Source organism: Carlito syrichta, unplaced genomic scaffold (assembly GCF_000164805.1).
Source record: "Carlito syrichta isolate Samal-C Ts95f unplaced genomic scaffold, Tarsius_syrichta-2.0.1 Scaffold315812, whole genome shotgun sequence".
In the NCBI taxonomy this organism is placed as follows: Eukaryota; Metazoa; Chordata; class Mammalia; order Primates; family Tarsiidae; genus Carlito; species Carlito syrichta.
In genome coordinates this window covers 637,824-654,338 of record NW_007259908.1, presented here as the reverse complement: position 1 = coordinate 654,338, position 16,515 = coordinate 637,824, and the positions used below count along the sequence as shown (strand labels likewise).

The 16,515-nt window shown below is 49.1% G+C and overlaps 1 protein-coding gene across 1 annotated transcript in view; it reads left to right on the top strand.

The window, feature by feature from the left end:
* CUNH2orf91 (chromosome unknown C2orf91 homolog) overlaps positions 1–6,225 on the top strand; it is a gene marked incomplete at its 3' end in the record, with an annotated part of 8,248 nt that extends 2,023 nt beyond the window's left edge. Inside the window, 1 exon segment of the mRNA XM_008073299.1 lies at positions 6,156–6,225. Coding sequence (XP_008071490.1) covers positions 6,156–6,225 — 70 coding nt within the window.
* Between the last annotated feature and the right edge of the window lie 10,290 nt (positions 6,226–16,515).

The following is a 16,515-nucleotide window of genomic DNA, read 5'->3' as shown; positions in this document are numbered from 1 at the left end:
AGGGGGCGTGGGGTAGGGGGAGGCAGGAGGCTGGAGGCAATTGGGGCCAGGCTGGAAGACAACCTGGCAGCTTGTAGGTTCTGATTCGCCAAGATCTAGGAGGATAGAAGAGTATGAGGGGGAGAGAAGAAGAGAGATTTGGCTTTTGTTTTCCTAGTCCCGTACTGGACATTCTATAGCTGCTGGGCCATTGGCTAATCTCATTCTAGGGCCTGTTAGGATAGAGAAGTCCAACTCAACTGAGCATTTGACTTTATTATCCCAACAGGCAGGAAGATTTTGGTGACCAAAATTGTCAGAAACTTCCTCAATGGGGCAGGCTGACAAAGACTCAGCTCGGGTTCAGGAACTGGCACCACCCAGATGCTTCATGTCACCGCTCTTCCAGAAGCTTGTCTCCCAGTATGGCCAGATCCTGATGCCTCTGGGGGAGAAGCATCCTTCTGGGGGAGAATTTGAGGAAGCAGTGTCTGGAGACCTTGGATCTCATGGCTCCCACTCCATTTTAGAGGAAGGTCTTGCCTGGGGATTTCCATGGAGTCTGATTTGGGGTCAAAAGACTGCTCGGAAGAGCTCATGTAGACATTCCACTTCATTTTCTGAACTTTAATAGGTAACCATAATCAAAATGGCTCCCATTTACTGAGCACTTACTAAGGTCTAGATGTTGGACTAAGAGCTTCACATTTTTTTTCTTTTTTTGAGTTGGAGTCTCATTCTGTCACCCAGGCTGGAGTGCAATAGCATGACATGGATCACGAATCACCACAGCCTCGACTTCCTGGGCTCAGGCGATTTTTCTGCCTCAGCCTTCCAAGTAGCTGCAACCACAGGCATACACCACAATGCCGAGCTAGTTTTTTGGCTTATTGTAGAGGCGAGGTCTTGCCAAACTGCCCGGGCTGGTCTCATACCCCTGGGCTCAGGCAATCCTCTTGCTTCTGCTGCTCAAAGTGCTGAGATTACAGGCATGAGCCACAATGCCTGGCTTAGCTTTGCATTCTGTTTTTTTTTTTTTTTGAGTTGGAGTCTCATTCTGTCGCCCAGACTGGAGTGCAGTGGCACGCGCCTGGCCACCGCAGCCTTGACCTGCTGGGCTCCGGCAATCCTTCTGTCTCAGCCTTCCAAGTTGGTGGAATTACAGGTGTGCGCTACCATGCCTGGCTAATTTTTGATTTATTGTAGAGCTGAAGTCTCGCCAAGTTGCCCGGGTGGGGCTTTGTGTCCTTTATGCCATTCAATTCTCTCATCAACCTTCAGATGTAGGGATTTTTATTCTCTTTTTTTTGTTTTTTTTGAGTTGGAGTTTCACTCTTGTAGCCCAGGCTGGCATGCAGTGGCATGCTTATGGCCACCGCAGCCTCAACATTGTGGCCTCAGGCGATCCTTTCTGCCTCAGCCTTCCAAGTAGCTGGAACTACAGACACATACCACCGCACCTGGCTAGCTTTTGTGATTTATTGTAAGGATGAGGTCTCATTAAGTTGCCCAGGCTGGTCTTGAACCCCCAGGCTCAGGCAATCCTCTCACCTCAGCCTCCCAAAGTGCTGAGGTTACAGGTGTGAGTCACTGCACCTGGCTAATTTTTTGATTTATTGTAGAGACAAGGTCTCACCATGTTGCCCAGGCTGTTGTTGAACCCCTGGGCTCTGGCAATCCTCTCGCCTTTGCCTCCCAAAGTGCTGGGATTACTGGTGTGAACCACCACATCTAGTCGAGCGTTGCATTCTTTATGCCATTCAATTATTTCATCAACCCCTGGGATGTATGTATTTTTATTCTCATTCTACAGATGAGACTGAGGCATAGCGAGGCTAAATGACTTGCTGGTAATTGTTAGAGCCAGAACTGAACTCAGACAAATCATGGCCATTTGGAGTTCAAAACTGAGGGGACTTTTTCTGGAAGCCTCTTCTGACACCTCAGCAGATCTATTACTTCTCTAACACAGGGGTTCTCAACCCTTTGGAGGGCTCCAGCCCCCTCTGGGCAAGTGATAAGTGTGTGGAAACTCTTCCCAGAAAATGTACACTTTGGCCGGGCTCGGTGGCTCAGCCTGTAATTCCTTGCCTTGGGAGGCTGAGGTGAGTGGATTGCCTGAGCCCGTGGGTTCGAGACCCGCCTGGGCAACTTGGGGAGACTTCATCTCTACAATAAATCAAAAAATTAGCTGGGCGTGGTAGCACGTGCTTGTAATTCCAGCTACTTGGAAGGCTGAGGCGGAAGGATCACCGGAGCCCAGCAGGTTGAGGCTGCGGTGGCCGGGAGCGGCCACTGCGCTCCAGTCTGAGTGACAGAGTGAGACTCTGACTCAAAAAAAAAAAAAAAAAAAGAAAAGAAAATGTACACTTTGTACAAGTGTATTTCTCAGACAATTTCAGGGGTCCACACGGGCCTCCAGAATCCTGCTTTAGGTATTCAATTTCTGCAGCAACTGTTTTTCTTTCTCATAACCCAAGGGCACAGGGCAGCCCTCAGGGCCCCCAAAATCACCCCAGTGGGGAATGGAATCAGACAGGACAGGTTAATCAATGAAAGCTCACCGCGTGCTCCTTCCATAATTGCATTCCTGCCTTTTCATCCTAACAGCCAGCACTTAGGGTAATTGCATTCCAATAAGGCTCCCAGGTCTGGGGCCTCTGGGGCTTGCCCTGGAACCTGTTGACATGCCATCTGCTTCCAGAGGGGTTCTGGAGACCAAGACAACCTTTTAAAACCCTTCTCTGTTGTCTTTGCTATAAGAGAGACAAAGGACCCTGTAACAGATCCTGTCCCAAATTCCAATTTCTGAACCCACCCACATCAGCCCTGGAGCCATGGAGGCTTTCTTGGTCCTGGGCTATCTTTCTGAAGTCAAAATAGTAGCACCTGTTATTTCTAGTGGATGATCTTTGGGAATACCTGGCTTGGAGCAAGATAGCCACCACAGGGACCGGCTGGGCAGAACCAACTCAGGGCTGGAGAATCCAAAGGCTTGGAAACTCCTTTAGGGCTGGGGGCTGGGTGGGTATCTTGTGGCCTCAAACACCCCAAGCTTCACTCATTTACTCATGATATTTATTGGAACCTTCCTGAAGGGCATTTACTCTTTGCAAAGAAAATCTACAATGCAAAGAAGTAGGGAATCCCCCAGAGCAGGGAGTTTTGTAAATTCAGTTATATATCTCATATTCCATATATATATATTCTCTATACAATATATATTATATTTCAGAAATATAGCTTCCTCTGAAGCAAGCCCATGTGTTCTCCACACAATGAACAGAAAAGTGCAGGACTCATGGTGATCTGAGTTTCACTGTTTCCCAAACAGAGATGGTTCCTCTGCTCACCCCCACCAAAGGAATGAGGTATAAAATGGAGGGTCTGGTGTTTGTTATATAACTTACAGATGCCCCCTCCCCCACCATGGCTCCGGACGCTTCTTTTCTGTAAAGGAAAGTTTCCTCTGGGACTCTTCATTGTTTGAGCCCCCAGGAAGCCCTCCACAAGCCCAGCTCCCTTGGTCTGGATCCACAGGGTCAAGGGTTGATTTCTGTCATCCTTGCTGAGACCCTCACTCGGAGGAAATGACTTGTTTCTGGATAGAAATGTTCCTGCTGCAGGAGGGAGAAGAGATGAAGGTGGGTCTGCAATGCCATGAGTACCCTTGAGTGGTTAATCCTCCTCCAACATTATAATCCTTGTGACTGATCTGTGGTTTAGCAGAAAGCATTGATTTTCAGGAAGGCAGGCCCGGTATGTGAATCCTGTCTCAGTCAAGTTCAAAAGCTGTGTGCCTCTGGGCAAGTCACTTTCCCTCCCTGTGTCACAGTTTTATCCTGGCATGGTGAAGAGGCGGGAGATTTACTTTACAAGGTTCAAATTGTAGAGAAAACATGTACCATGGTACCTGGCGTTTGATTTATGATTTTCTCTCTTTGTTTTTTGAGTTGGAGTATCACTCTGTCACGCAGGCTGGAGGGTAGTAGCGTGCTCCTGGCCTCCACAGTTTTGACCTGCTGGGCTCCTGTGATCCTTCCATCTCAGCCTTCCAAGTAACCAGAACTACAGGCGCGTGCTACCATGCTCATCTAGTTTTTGATTTGTTGTAGAGACAGGTCTCACCAAGTTGCCCGGGCTAGTCTTGAACCAATCCTCTTGCCTCAGTCTCCCAAAATGCTGGAATTACAGGCTGAGCCACCGAGTCTGGCCTTCTTTTTCTGCATGTGCATGAAGGCACAAACTTCCAAAGCATCCTGTAGGTGTCAGAAGGTTCCATTGGGCTGTTCCCTATCAGTGTCCCCCTGCCCCCTCCCCATTCCAGTTTTCCTCAACCTAATCTCTCTCTACCTACAGCAGAGAGCCTAGACTCCAAATCACTGCTTCAGACTTTTCCCAGCAAGCTTGGTTCTTCCGGTAAGTTTGGCAGCCCCCTTAGGGTTCATAGACACGGCCAGTACAGCCTCAGAAACGGGGACACCCACAGACAGGTCAGTTTGTCCATCCCTGCCTCTTCTGGTTTGACGGCAGGGTCCTTCCGTCCGAGGGTATTATCACTACTTACTCTAGGTAGTGAGACTGCAGCCATTTCCATGGCATGGGGTGGATTATAAATGGGCATCAGTCTCCTGGGTACAAGCAGAAGCCTACTGGGTTGTGTGATGCCAGCTCCCCTCAGTTTATGGTGGCCGCCGCCATTGCCTGGATCATTATCGCGATTTCTCTCCTTGCCAACAGTCAGCATTCCAGTCATGACTGTCTGAGCCTCAAGGAACTAACATTTAGGACACAGTAACCAGACCCTCAAATAAGACCACAGATCTTATTTTTGGGCAGATTTTTCATGCTTACATAGGTTACGTGCTTACAGGTGTTTTAGGTGGAATCTTGAAGTTGGGGTGGAGGCAGGGGGAAGGGGTGAAAGAAGGAGTGAAGGGGTCAAAACAAGCCAGAGGAGATTAGAGATTTAATTAAACTGCCTGTTTGGTTAAGGGCTTTTAGGTGCAAAGCTGCTTTGCATGATAATGGCAGTTTATCTGAATTCCATTCTACTGAAGGAAGCTTCTTTTACTCTTAATTACTGTGGCTAGTAAGCCTGGCTTCTCCTTAGTACCCCACCCCAGGGTAAGTAGGGTAGCTCACCTCTCAGCTTCAGCTGTACTGGCCACTGCCAGGGATAGAGTTGTCTTCTAGCTCTGGAGGTGGCCGGTCCATGCACTGAGCGATACCTAGGTGCTTGGGGGCCTTTGGGGTGATGTAGTAAAGTCAGAAGTGGCTTGGGGGTGATCCCTGAAATTCCAGCAAAGTCATGAGTGGCTTGGGGGTGACCCCTGAAATTCCATGTAGGGCTCCACAGACAGGTAGGGCAGCAGAGAATGGCTCTTGGCTGAGGCTACTAGGCCTGGGCCTGGGGTCTCTGCTTCCAGAACCCCCAAACACCAAAGAGAACCACCATTCACCTGGTAGATTCCTGCTGCTGAACAGTGGCCCTGGACAAGCACAGATGTGACTGTTAAGTGAGCTGGGAGGGTCTGGACCAGAGGGAGACTCTCTGGCCACAGGGGTCTGAGGCTGGAGGGGCTGCCTCTTTGGTGGTGATAGTGACTGTTTTTCAGGCAGAAGGACAGCATCTGTGCTCATCAGGACAAAGGTAACTGGAGAGGTTGGTTGGGGGAGCAGAGGGCCCCATCTAAGCCACAAGAGTTGGGAGGCTCCAGCACACACAGGCTAGGTAGGAAAGGGTTAAAGGGTCTCTGGGAACTCCTGTTTCCTATCACTTGTCAGCCAGCTCTGCTCTCAGCCTTATCAGCGGGGATAGGGCCTCGCAGGGAAAGCCTCTGAGAACACTCGCTCCTTTCCAAGCTCTTTCCAGACTCAAAGCTCTCAGCGTTCTCATTACCTTCTAAGGGCTCCCTGGCTCAGTCTGGAGAGAGGGCTGCGGGGAGGGGGCTGGAAACCCAAACACATTTAATAGAGTGGAGTGCGAGTTACTAAATACAGCCTTGGGGTGGTGGTGAGGCTGTAGAAGCTCAACAGTAAACCCTCCGAGTCCAACTGTCCCCCCACCCAGCCCCGCCCTGACCTTCTCCTGTGCCAGATTCCTGCAGGCAATGTCTTTACTCTCATTCAACCAAAGCTAAAACCCTTTTTCAGTTTTCCCCTTTTACAGTTTCCCCTGAGTCAGAAAGTTCCGCTGTGTACTTGTGGAGTTACTTGTGGAACTCAAGTAAAGGACCTTACCTCTCGGGTGAAATTCCTCTGGGTAAATTTGACCCTTGCTAGTCTTTCGAGAGGCATGCACTTTTCAGTTCTCTATCATGTGGATAGTCAGTTTCAGCCATCAGGTAATTCAGTAAACATGCTTTTTATATCTTCATTCAATTTACTGGTTTAAAAGATGTTTCCTGGAAAAAGGCTGATGACAGAGCCACTGGTCATGCCAGTGTAGACTGTCCTCGAGAACTTGACGTCAGCCCATGGTCAGTATTCTTTGGGTATGAATGCTGCTATTAAATCATCTGCTAATTCCTCATGTAGTGCTTCTCTAATTTATAATCCACCAATATATCTAGAAGGTCATGAAAAAAAGAGAAGCACCTTTCTGGAACCCAACACACTTGGCCCCCGAATCTCTCCAATCTGTCATTCTCATAACCCTGCTAAAGAAGGAAGTAGGGTTCATGTGCGATTTTGCAGCAGAGAGGGGGCTATGTGATGAATGCTAATGTAAGCATTCTACACTTTTGTAAAGAGCAGGAGGTACTTGCCAGAAAGAACAGTGGGTATGTGTGCTAGACATGCCGGGGAGCTGGGTCTGTAAAAAGAGCTGACTCAGGTAAGACATAGGGATCTAAAGGGTATTTAAGTAAAACAAGAACAGGGACTAGGGCAGCAGTTTGTAGAACAGGTGCCAGGTCCAGTGGTTTTGAGCATCCTGTGTCTGTCAGAGTAAATCTTGGGCTAGAACCAAGAGTTTCCTCTGGCAAACAAGCCTCAAAGCCTCAGTTCTTCCAGGACTAGAAACTCGACAGGTTCTGAACATCAGGCTGTCTGATGCCTCCATGCCTCTGCTAATGCTGCTCCCTCTGAAATCCCTCTCCCTGTGGCCCACCTGGCGAACATCTGCTCATCTCTCATCTTACATCCTCGAACAAGTCTTCTCTGCTTCCTTCTCCCCCTCCAGGTTGGCTTTCATGGTAATGGAGATCACTACTCCTCACTGTGACCTTTTGTTCCCTGCATAGGCATCTACATTTGCACTGAAAGTATTTTATTGTATAGAGGTTGAGGACGTCCATTTGAAGTTTGGTGCCTGTGAATAGACACTGTACTCCTGGACAACAGAGTGAGACCCTGTCTCTAAAAGAACAAGCACATCATAAGGGCTCAACCAACAGTGGCTGCTATTATTATTAATTCATATATCTGTATTCTCTGCTAGAAAATAATCCCCTTGAGGGCAGAGATCGTGTCTTGAGCCTGTTTGTATTGCAAGTTCCCAGAGTTGGGAGTTCCCAGAGTTCCAAGCTTGTTGGTGGGTCCATACTGAGTGCTGATGGAGAATATATGAATTAAGGTTTAGAAAGGTTAGTCTGGAACCAGGCAGAGTCCCACATTCACACCCACATTCACATTAAGTAGGAGTCTGCAGCTCAGGCACTTAACTGGAATGATCAACCTGTGTGGAATCAAGACCTCTTATTTTGATGCTTGATACCAAAATAGCAGGCTTGGAGGGGGGTAGTTCTTACGATTATCTCATTGGAAAAGAAGCCCTGGGTGGTGATTTGACAAGGAACAGTGGTCCCAATCCCATGATCTAAAGAGTGACCCCACTGATGTTTAATTCCCTAGGCCAAGACAGACACGGGAACCTCTTGATATTTTTGTCATACTCAAATTCCGATCTTGATGACACCTCTGTCCTTCTAGCAGGCAGAACAATTTCCCTTTCTAGAAGACTCTGATGCACATTTCTTAGAGTTAATTAAAAGGTGAACAGAGAGTTTCATATCAGAGGCTTGCCTGGCTACTGCCGCCCTATGAGTAGAAGAGGGTCTGGGTCTGGGAAGTAACCGATACTCTGGGCAAGATTGAGTTTCCAGACGTCTAGCTCATATTGGAAGACTGGGTTTGAAAGTTCACTGATTGTCCTTTTCCCACGGACAGAGCCTTCTGTCCTTCCCAGTGCTGTGCTTGTGTGCCCCACTTTCCAACAAGAAGCCAGTCCCAGGAGGCTGTACCTCCAGGAACCTCAGAGACAAAGACCAATGGAGGAGCAGGTGTCTTCTCAGAGATTTCCCATGTAGATCACATTCCCCCTTGCCCAAGGTTCCATTTTCCCCCAGCTCCTTGAAATCCCAAACAAGTGGTTTTAATTGTCTCCTTCTCCCACTCTGAGAGCTAGTTTAAGAGAGGCAAGAAGAGAGAAAACCTTTTTCTATTGGAGTGGAGGGAGTTGGGTTGCACTGAACAATATTTTGCCCTGGATAATAAAAAGAAGATCAGCCGGGCTTGGCGGCTCAGCCTGTAATCCCATGCCTTGGGAGGCTGAGGTGAGTGGACTGCCTGAGCCCGTGGGTTCGAGACCCGCCTGGGCAACTTGGCGAGACCTCATCTCTACAATAAATCAAAAAATTAGCCGGGTGTGGTAGCACGCGCCTGTAGTTCCAGCTACTTGGAAGACTGAGATGGAAGGATTGCCGGAGCCCAGCAGGCCGAGGTTGCGGTGGCCGGGAGCGGCCACTGCACTCCAGTCTGGGTGACAGAATGAGACTCCAACTCAAAAAAAAAAAAAGAAGAAGATTGAGGCTAGGCTCGGTGGCTCAGCCTGTAATCCCAGCAGTTTGGGAGGCCAAGGCGAGTTGATTGCCGGAGCCCGTGGGTTCGAGCCCCGCCCAGGCAACTTGGGGAGACCTGGTCTCTATAATAAATCAAAAATTAGCTGGGTGTGGTAGCCCATGCCTGTAGTTCCGGCTACTTGGAAGGCTGAGGTGGAAGAATTGCCAGAGCCCAGCAGGTTGAGGCTGTGGTGGCCGGGAGCATACCACTGCACCCCAGTTTGGACGGCAGAGTGACTCCAACTCAAAAAAAAAAAAAGAAGATTGAGACATGCAAATTATAGATGCAACAGTACCGTGGGAGATGGATGATATTTAGTTGCATCTAAACCAAACCAGAGTCAGGCATGGTGGAGCATGCCCATAGTCCCAGCTACTCAGGCAGGAGGATCAATTGAGCCTAGGAGTTGGAGATGGCAGTGAGCTATGATCGCACCACTGCACTCCAGTATAGGCGACAGAATGAGGACCTTCTCTAAAATCAAAAACAAGCTGGGCTTGGTGGCTCAGCCTGTAATCCCATGCTTTGGGAGGCCGAGGTGAGTGGATTGCCTGAGCCCGAGGGTTCGAGACCCGCCTGGGCAACTTGGCGAGACCTCATCTCTACAATAAAAATAAAAAAATCAGCCGGGTGTGGTAGCACGTGCCTGTAATTCTGGCTACTAGGAAGGCTGAGGTGGAAGGATCATTGGAGCCCAGCAGGTCGAGGCTGCAGTGGCCGGAAGCGGCCACTGCATTCCAGTTTGGGCGACAGAGTGAGACACCAACTCAAAAAAAAAAAAAAAAAAAAAGAAATCAAATCAAATCAAATCAAAAACAAAAACAAACAAACAAAAAAAAAAGAAAAATAAACCCACTCAGTTCACCATACAGAACTCTGCAAGGAAGTTTAAATTTCTTGTTAGTCGAAATGAAAAATACCATAATTGAGTCTGAAGGAAACAATTATGTATCAGAGACCAATTGGACTCTGGAATGACCCTCATCTTCAGCTTCTTTTATGGTTTTTATTTCATTTTCCACTAGGATTTGACCAGAAAGAGAACATTTTAAATAGAAACAGCGTTGGGAAGTATGGCCTGTGGGAGAGTTGGGTCTTTGTGCACTTGAGGAGTTCTTTGGGTGTAGGATCCAGGCGATAGAGCTGGGCCAATGGGACTCTGTTGGTTTTCAAATTCCCCTTCCACATAGCTGTGGAAAGAATTGTGTCATTCCTGATAGAAAACCCAGCCAAAGCGTTCCCTTGGAGATGAAAACACAGAATTAGAGTTTTAAGAAACATTTTTGGGGGGAGTCAAAAGAATGTTAATGAGACCATTGATTAAGTTATACAAAGAAGTCAAAAATAAAATAAATACTTATGACCAGTTGAAATACTTAAAAAGATGCCAAAAAAAAAGAAAAGAAAAGAAACCCTAAAAAAAAAAATTGAGCTTTCAGAGGGGAACCAGGAGTGGTAAAGAAAGAATGCCGTGAGAGGACAGCATCGAAACCAAACTGAGGAAACAGCGCTTTAAACCAATGATTATTAGAAAATCAGCAACAGCCGTGCTCAGTGGCTCAGCCTATAATCCTGCACCTTTGGGAGGTTGCAGTGAGTGGATTGCCTGAGCCCGCAGGTTCGAGACCCGCCTGGGCAACTTTTGGTGAGGCCTCATCTCTACAATAAATAAAAAATTAACTGGGCGTGGTAGCATATGCTTGTAGTTCCAGCTACGTGGAAGGCTGAGGCGGAAGGATCGCCAGAGTCTAGCAGGTCGAGGCTGCGGTGGCCGGGAGCAGCCACTGCACTCCAGTCTGGGTGACAGAGTGAGACTCCAACTCAAAAATAAAATAAAATAAAATAAAAGAAAGAAAATCAGTAACAGTCGTTGATTAAACGAACAAATTAGGGTTCTAGGAAAAGGGACACAAAACAAATAGCTTAGAGAAGACTATCATGTTGGGTCAACTATGAGATTTATGAATAGTAAAAATCTTTCATTTCTTGTGCAGTTAAGAACATTGTTGGGCCTGGAGCAGTGACCTGTCACCCCAGCACTTTGGGTGGCCAAGGCGGGAGGATCACTTGAAGCCATGAGTTTGAGACCAGCCTGGGCAACATAGCAAGATCCTGTGTCTATTAAAAAAAAGGCAGCCGGGCTCGGTGGCTCAGCCTGTAATCCCGTGCCTTTGGGAGGCTGAGGTGAGTGGATTGCCTGAGCCCGTGGGTTCGAGACCCACCTTGGCAGCGAGACCTCATCTCTACAATGAACCAAAAAATCAGCCGGGCGTGGTAGCGCATGCCTGTAATTCCGGCTACTTGAAAGGCTGAGGTGGAAGGATCGCTGGAGCCCAGCAGGTCGAGGCTGCAGTGGCCGGGAGCGGCCACTGCACTCCAGTCTGGGCGACAGAGTGAGACTCCAACTCAAAAAAAAAAAAAAAAATCCTTACCTCTATGAATAGGTACATGCATTACCCCCATTTTACAGACGAGGAGACCGAGGTCCAAAGAGGCTAAGCGGTTGCTTGGTGTCACTGTTAGGAAGCAGTAGGACAAGGATTTGAACCCAGGAAGTCCTGTAAACCACTATCAAATGCTGCTCCCTTGATAAGTACATGAGTAACCAAAATGCAAGACATAAAGCGAAAAGCACTCATAGGGTGAACCAAACTAACTTCTGTAGAAGTTAAAACCTCTGGCAAAGGAAGGGAATGATGAGAAGAGCAGCCTCCCTGCACGGAATGGTATTTGAGTTGTGTCTTAAAATGTGGGTGAGAGCTGGGCTTGGTGGCTCAGTCTGTAATCCTGCGCTTTGGGAGGCTGAGGTGAGTGGATTGTCTGAGCCCACCTGGGCAACTTGGTGAGACCTCATCTCTACAATAAATCAAAAAGTCAGCCGGGCATGGTAGCACGTGCTTGTAATTCCGGCTACTCGGAAGGCTGAGGTGGAAGGATCACCGGAGCCCAGCAGGTCGAGGCTGTGGTGGCCGGGAGTGGCCACTGCACTCCAGTCTGGGTGACAGAGTGAGACTCTGAACTCAAAAAAAAAAAGAAAAATATGGGTGAGGTTTCCACAAATGGGTACAAAGGGAAGCACAGGAACTGGCACTCACAACTGGAAAAGGGGAAGGTGTATTTGGAGATTATTCTGGTTTGCTAGGGACCTAGCCCTCCCCCATGGCCACAGCAGATTAGCAAGCGTGGCTTGGAAGCATTCCGGAGCAGGGCTTCTCATATTGTCACCTGCACACAGGTTGCCTAGGGGTCTTGTTAAAATGTAGCTTCTGATTCAGCAGGTCAAGGGTGCCGCCCCTGGTGGTGCCAAGGCAGCTGGTCTTGGACCACAGTTTGAGCGGCTGGGCTCTAGAGGGCCTTGCTTTCATGACTTTATTGGGTAGCCTAGGACTGCACAGCTGGATTTTAAGCAGGGACATAAGGCTTCAGAAAGGTGGTTTGGTGGTAGTAGTGTAAGATGCTCTGGGGAAGGTTTGAGCTTTGGTTCCTAATTTAGCTCCTAATCTGTAACCCTCAAAGCTCAAAATACGGATTCAGTCAGGGTCCACACAGGAAGACAGAAAACCACCGAGATAATTAACAGATGATTTAGCCCTTTGCCTTTGATTGTCTTATTCACCAGAGCTGCCTAGAAACTGTTCATTCCATCTCCTCCAGAACCAACCAGAAGCAACATCTGTCCTTATTCTCTAGTGGTTAGAAAAGGAAATTCAATGTTGGCTTGACCTTGAGCCATCCTTTGTGGGGGTTCAGGCTGGGTCCATCACCCAGATCACTCTTCCACAATTGGCAGATCTGCTGGGGGAATGAAAAATGCTGCTAATACCAGCCTGAAGAAAAATATCATCGGGAAATTAAATCTGTGGCTTAAAAAAAAAAAATCTCACACTGCTTTCTGGCTCTGTTCTGTCTCCCAACTGGGACCTCTCTCTTTGTCTGGGGGCCTCCTTCCGGCTTCCGTTCTTCCCTCCCTGGCTCTCCCACCCTCTCCCTTCCCTCCACAGCGTCCCCTCCTCCCCTCTTCCCCTCTCTTCTTTCTTTCTTTCTTATCCTACAGGACTGTGGCTTTCTGTCTTTCTTCTCTCTGTGCTCCTCCCTGGTGGCTTCAGGCTTCCCTTCCTGTCTCCAGGATTCTCGCTTTTCCCCAGCTCCAAGGATGCATCTGTGTCTCTCTTTCACTTCCCATCAGGGAGTCCTAAATGCTGAATAGGCCCTTCAGACCAGGCCCTGAAGGGGACTTGGCTGGGGCAGTGGGGGGTGGGAGGTGCTGGGGACCTGCTGAGGCCATACAGAAGCCCATTGATAGGGCACAGACAGCCCAGTCCAGTCTCCATGGCTCCATGGCTCCAGTCTCCATGGCTCCAGGTGGAGAGAGGCGTCCCTTGAGGCGGTGGCCAACATCCCGGCCACCATGAATGACCTCAGTGTCTTTGGCTGGCAGGGGACCTTTGCTCTCATAGCCTCCAAATCCTTCAGGCCTATCAGCCCCACCATCAGTGTGAATATGTTGGTCTTGAAAATAATTTGTCAGTACATCTCTATCAGCAGTGCTGATTTCATTAATTGGAAGAATTAGCTCTTTGTGGCCAATGGAAGAATGTGGAGCCAAAACACACGGAACACTTTTCCCCAGTGACCCAGAGACCCTTGGACGAACTCCTGGGTGCCATGAAAATGGATCGTTTTGCAGAAAGAATACCATTGGATGTTTATTTAACATCGCTCCCCATCCCCCCCAAAAGACCTTAGAATCACTCTCACATCTGGCTGGTTTTCTCCCCTCACTTTTTTGTGCAGAGCCAGGGCAGGGAGGAAACTTCATCAGTCTGAAAACATCCAGCAGCAAAGTGTAAATTAAATGTGCAGAGAGGCCAGAGAAGGTGGACTCTTATGTCCTGGGAGTGGAGTAAGGAGACCACATCCTTACTCCCACTCTGGATAGGTGGAGCTGGTTTTGTGCCCTGCATTTACCATTAGGAGCTGTGTGACCTTGGGCCAGACGCTCAACCCTTTTGAGCCTCAGTTTCCTTACTGGTAAAAAAGGAAAATAAACACATACTCATGGGGTTGTTGGAGGACCAGAGGAAATAATGTACATGGCATGTATGGACCATAGTAGACACTTTGTTGATGGTAGCTACGACTATGATGACTGGGATCAAAACCAGAACAGAATCCCAAGTGTCCCCAGGCCTCAGAGACCCACCTTTGCTGGCCCCATTCAGGGAGGCAGATGGGCTGAAGTATGTCCAGTGCGGGGAGACAGATGGACAAAAAGGGGAGATCAAGGGGATCGGATGGAATGACGGGCCAGGGGGGAATGGGCAGATGGGACCTCTCACGGGGAAGGTGGATTAATAACAACCCAAAGAAGACACTGAGAGAGACTGTGTCCTGTGGGAGGGACAGATGGATGAGGGTCCCACAGGGGAGACAGAGAGATGACAGGCCAAAGTGGAAGACAGATGGATGGCAATTTCATATGAGTTGGGAGGATGGGGAGGGCAGCCCTGGGACTGGGGAGAACAGATGGACACCATGATGATGGAGCCTGGGCTTCCTGTTTAGTCTCTGTTCCTCAGGCCTGGGCATCTCTGAATTCATAAGAACCTCTGGGGCTCTGTGGAGTGGGAAGGGGAGAGAGAGAGAGAGAGAGAGAGAGAGAGGGAAGGAAGGAGAGAGAGAGAGAGAGAGAGAGAGAGAGAGAGAGAGAAAGTGAGCTTCATGTGGCCTGGTCAGTCTGGCCTCTGTTTTTCCCTCCCACAGCCCCTCCCTGGGTGGCCTCACAGATAGGCTCAGCCATGGTGATGATGGTGATGAGGAGGAAGAAGAGGAGGAGGAGGAGAAGAATGAGGAGGCTTAAAACAGCTTTTTGAAAGAAAGTGAAAATAAAAACTGACTAAAAAGTTTTATTTATTTAAAATAAAGGTTCAGTTATGCTTGACTGTAAACACGCAGGCCCATCCCTCCCTTCCTGGCTCTTCTTGTGGCAGAGGGCTTGGACCACACAGCAAGCTGGGGGCAGGAGGCAGTGGGAAGGCCAGTGCAGGCCGGGGAGGGGGTGGGACTAGGGTGCCCCAGGTGTTGGGAGGGGTGAGGGGCCCTGGAACTCAGTGACCTGCTGAACACAGCTGGGCTGGGCTGACGACCCGCTGGACCTGGCTTGCAGTCCTTCAGCACGCCAAAGTCCACACAACCTCAACCCCACACGCAACACACGCGTGACACAACACAGGGCTGCCAGGGGCACGCACAGGTGTGTAGGCCTTTTTCTCCACTGTCTTCCTCTCTGTCTTTGTTGGAGACAGCACAGCAGCGTTCTGGGGTGGGGGTGGTGGGGGGAGGATAACTCCAGCTGTGAGTCACATATTCTATTTGAACTAGAAATCCCACCTACCTTTTGTCTTCTTTCTTTCAGGTTCCACCTGAGTTCCTTCCATGCTTTTCAGGGACTGAACCATCTGGGTGGCCTGTAAGATCCTATGTGCTCCCTAGAGAAGGTAGGCAGGGCTTATGGAGTAGGGCCATATCTGGGGATCCCGCCTTGCAAGTCTTTTGCAAAGAGGTTGTCAGGACCGCGTTGGTGGCCCAGCTAGCCAGGGAAGGGCTGTGGTATGCAGGGTCGGGAGGGAATAGGCAGGAAATGTTTGTGATAAGAGGCTTCCCCTCTTGCAAGCTCCCCTTGTTCCCAGACCCAGATGCAGGATAAAGGCCCCCCCCCCAGCTGAGGGAACTTCAGAGGAGGCTGCTGCTAGAGCCAACCTTTGGGACTGCAGCAGGAAGAGCTGGAATCTCAGGGACCCCTGGGGGCCCGGAAGGCAGTGCTTGGGGATAGAAATGACCCTGGGAACCCAGCCAGGGCTGCCTTCCTTTGGGATCAGGAATTTCAATAAGACTTCATAGGGCCAAGTCAATCCCTTAAGAAAAACAAAACAAAACAAAACAAAAAAACCCCTGGGCTTTGTTAACCCTAGTTGCTGAGAGGGTGGAACTACAGCCTGGTCCCAGGGGATTTTCTGCTCCGAATTGGTCTCTGTTGAAATCATTCATTAATGCTGACCAGTAAAAATGGAAGGTGGAAGGGTATACCCACCAAGGCCAGGCTGGAGAAGGACTCTAATCCATGGGGGTAAGTAGAGTCCTCTGCAACATGTGTCATGTAGCCATTTGAAAAGCTTGGTGCTTCTCTGGGTCCCTGTGTCTCCTCTTTGCCCAAGGCCTGTGATTCTACCATCTGTGGTTGACTTGGACAGTTCACAAAGGAGTTGGACATGCACAGGAACACCCCATGGGTGGGGGTGAGGCCGTGACTACTAGCTATTGTACCAGTGCCCCTTCTTAAGGATTAGCAGTTTCTAGATATCCCTAGTGGCTGCTCTGTAAATGCCTGTGAAATGCTAATTGTGGTTGGCAGGAGATGGATTGGGAAGGAGCAGAACAATGGCAAGAAGAGGCTGAGCTCTCTCTTACTCCTGGAGAGACTGGGGTGTGTGTGTGTGTGTGTGTGTGTGTGTGTTGGTGTGGTGTGTCTTCTAGGAGGAATGTAGCAGACTGGGGTGTGTGTGTGTGTGTGTGTGTGTGTGTGTTGGTGTGGTGTGTCTTCTAGGAGGAATGTAGCAGACTGGGGTGTGTGTGTGTGTGTGTGTGTGTGTGTTGGTGTGGTGTGTCTTCTAGGAGGAATGTAGCAGACTGGGG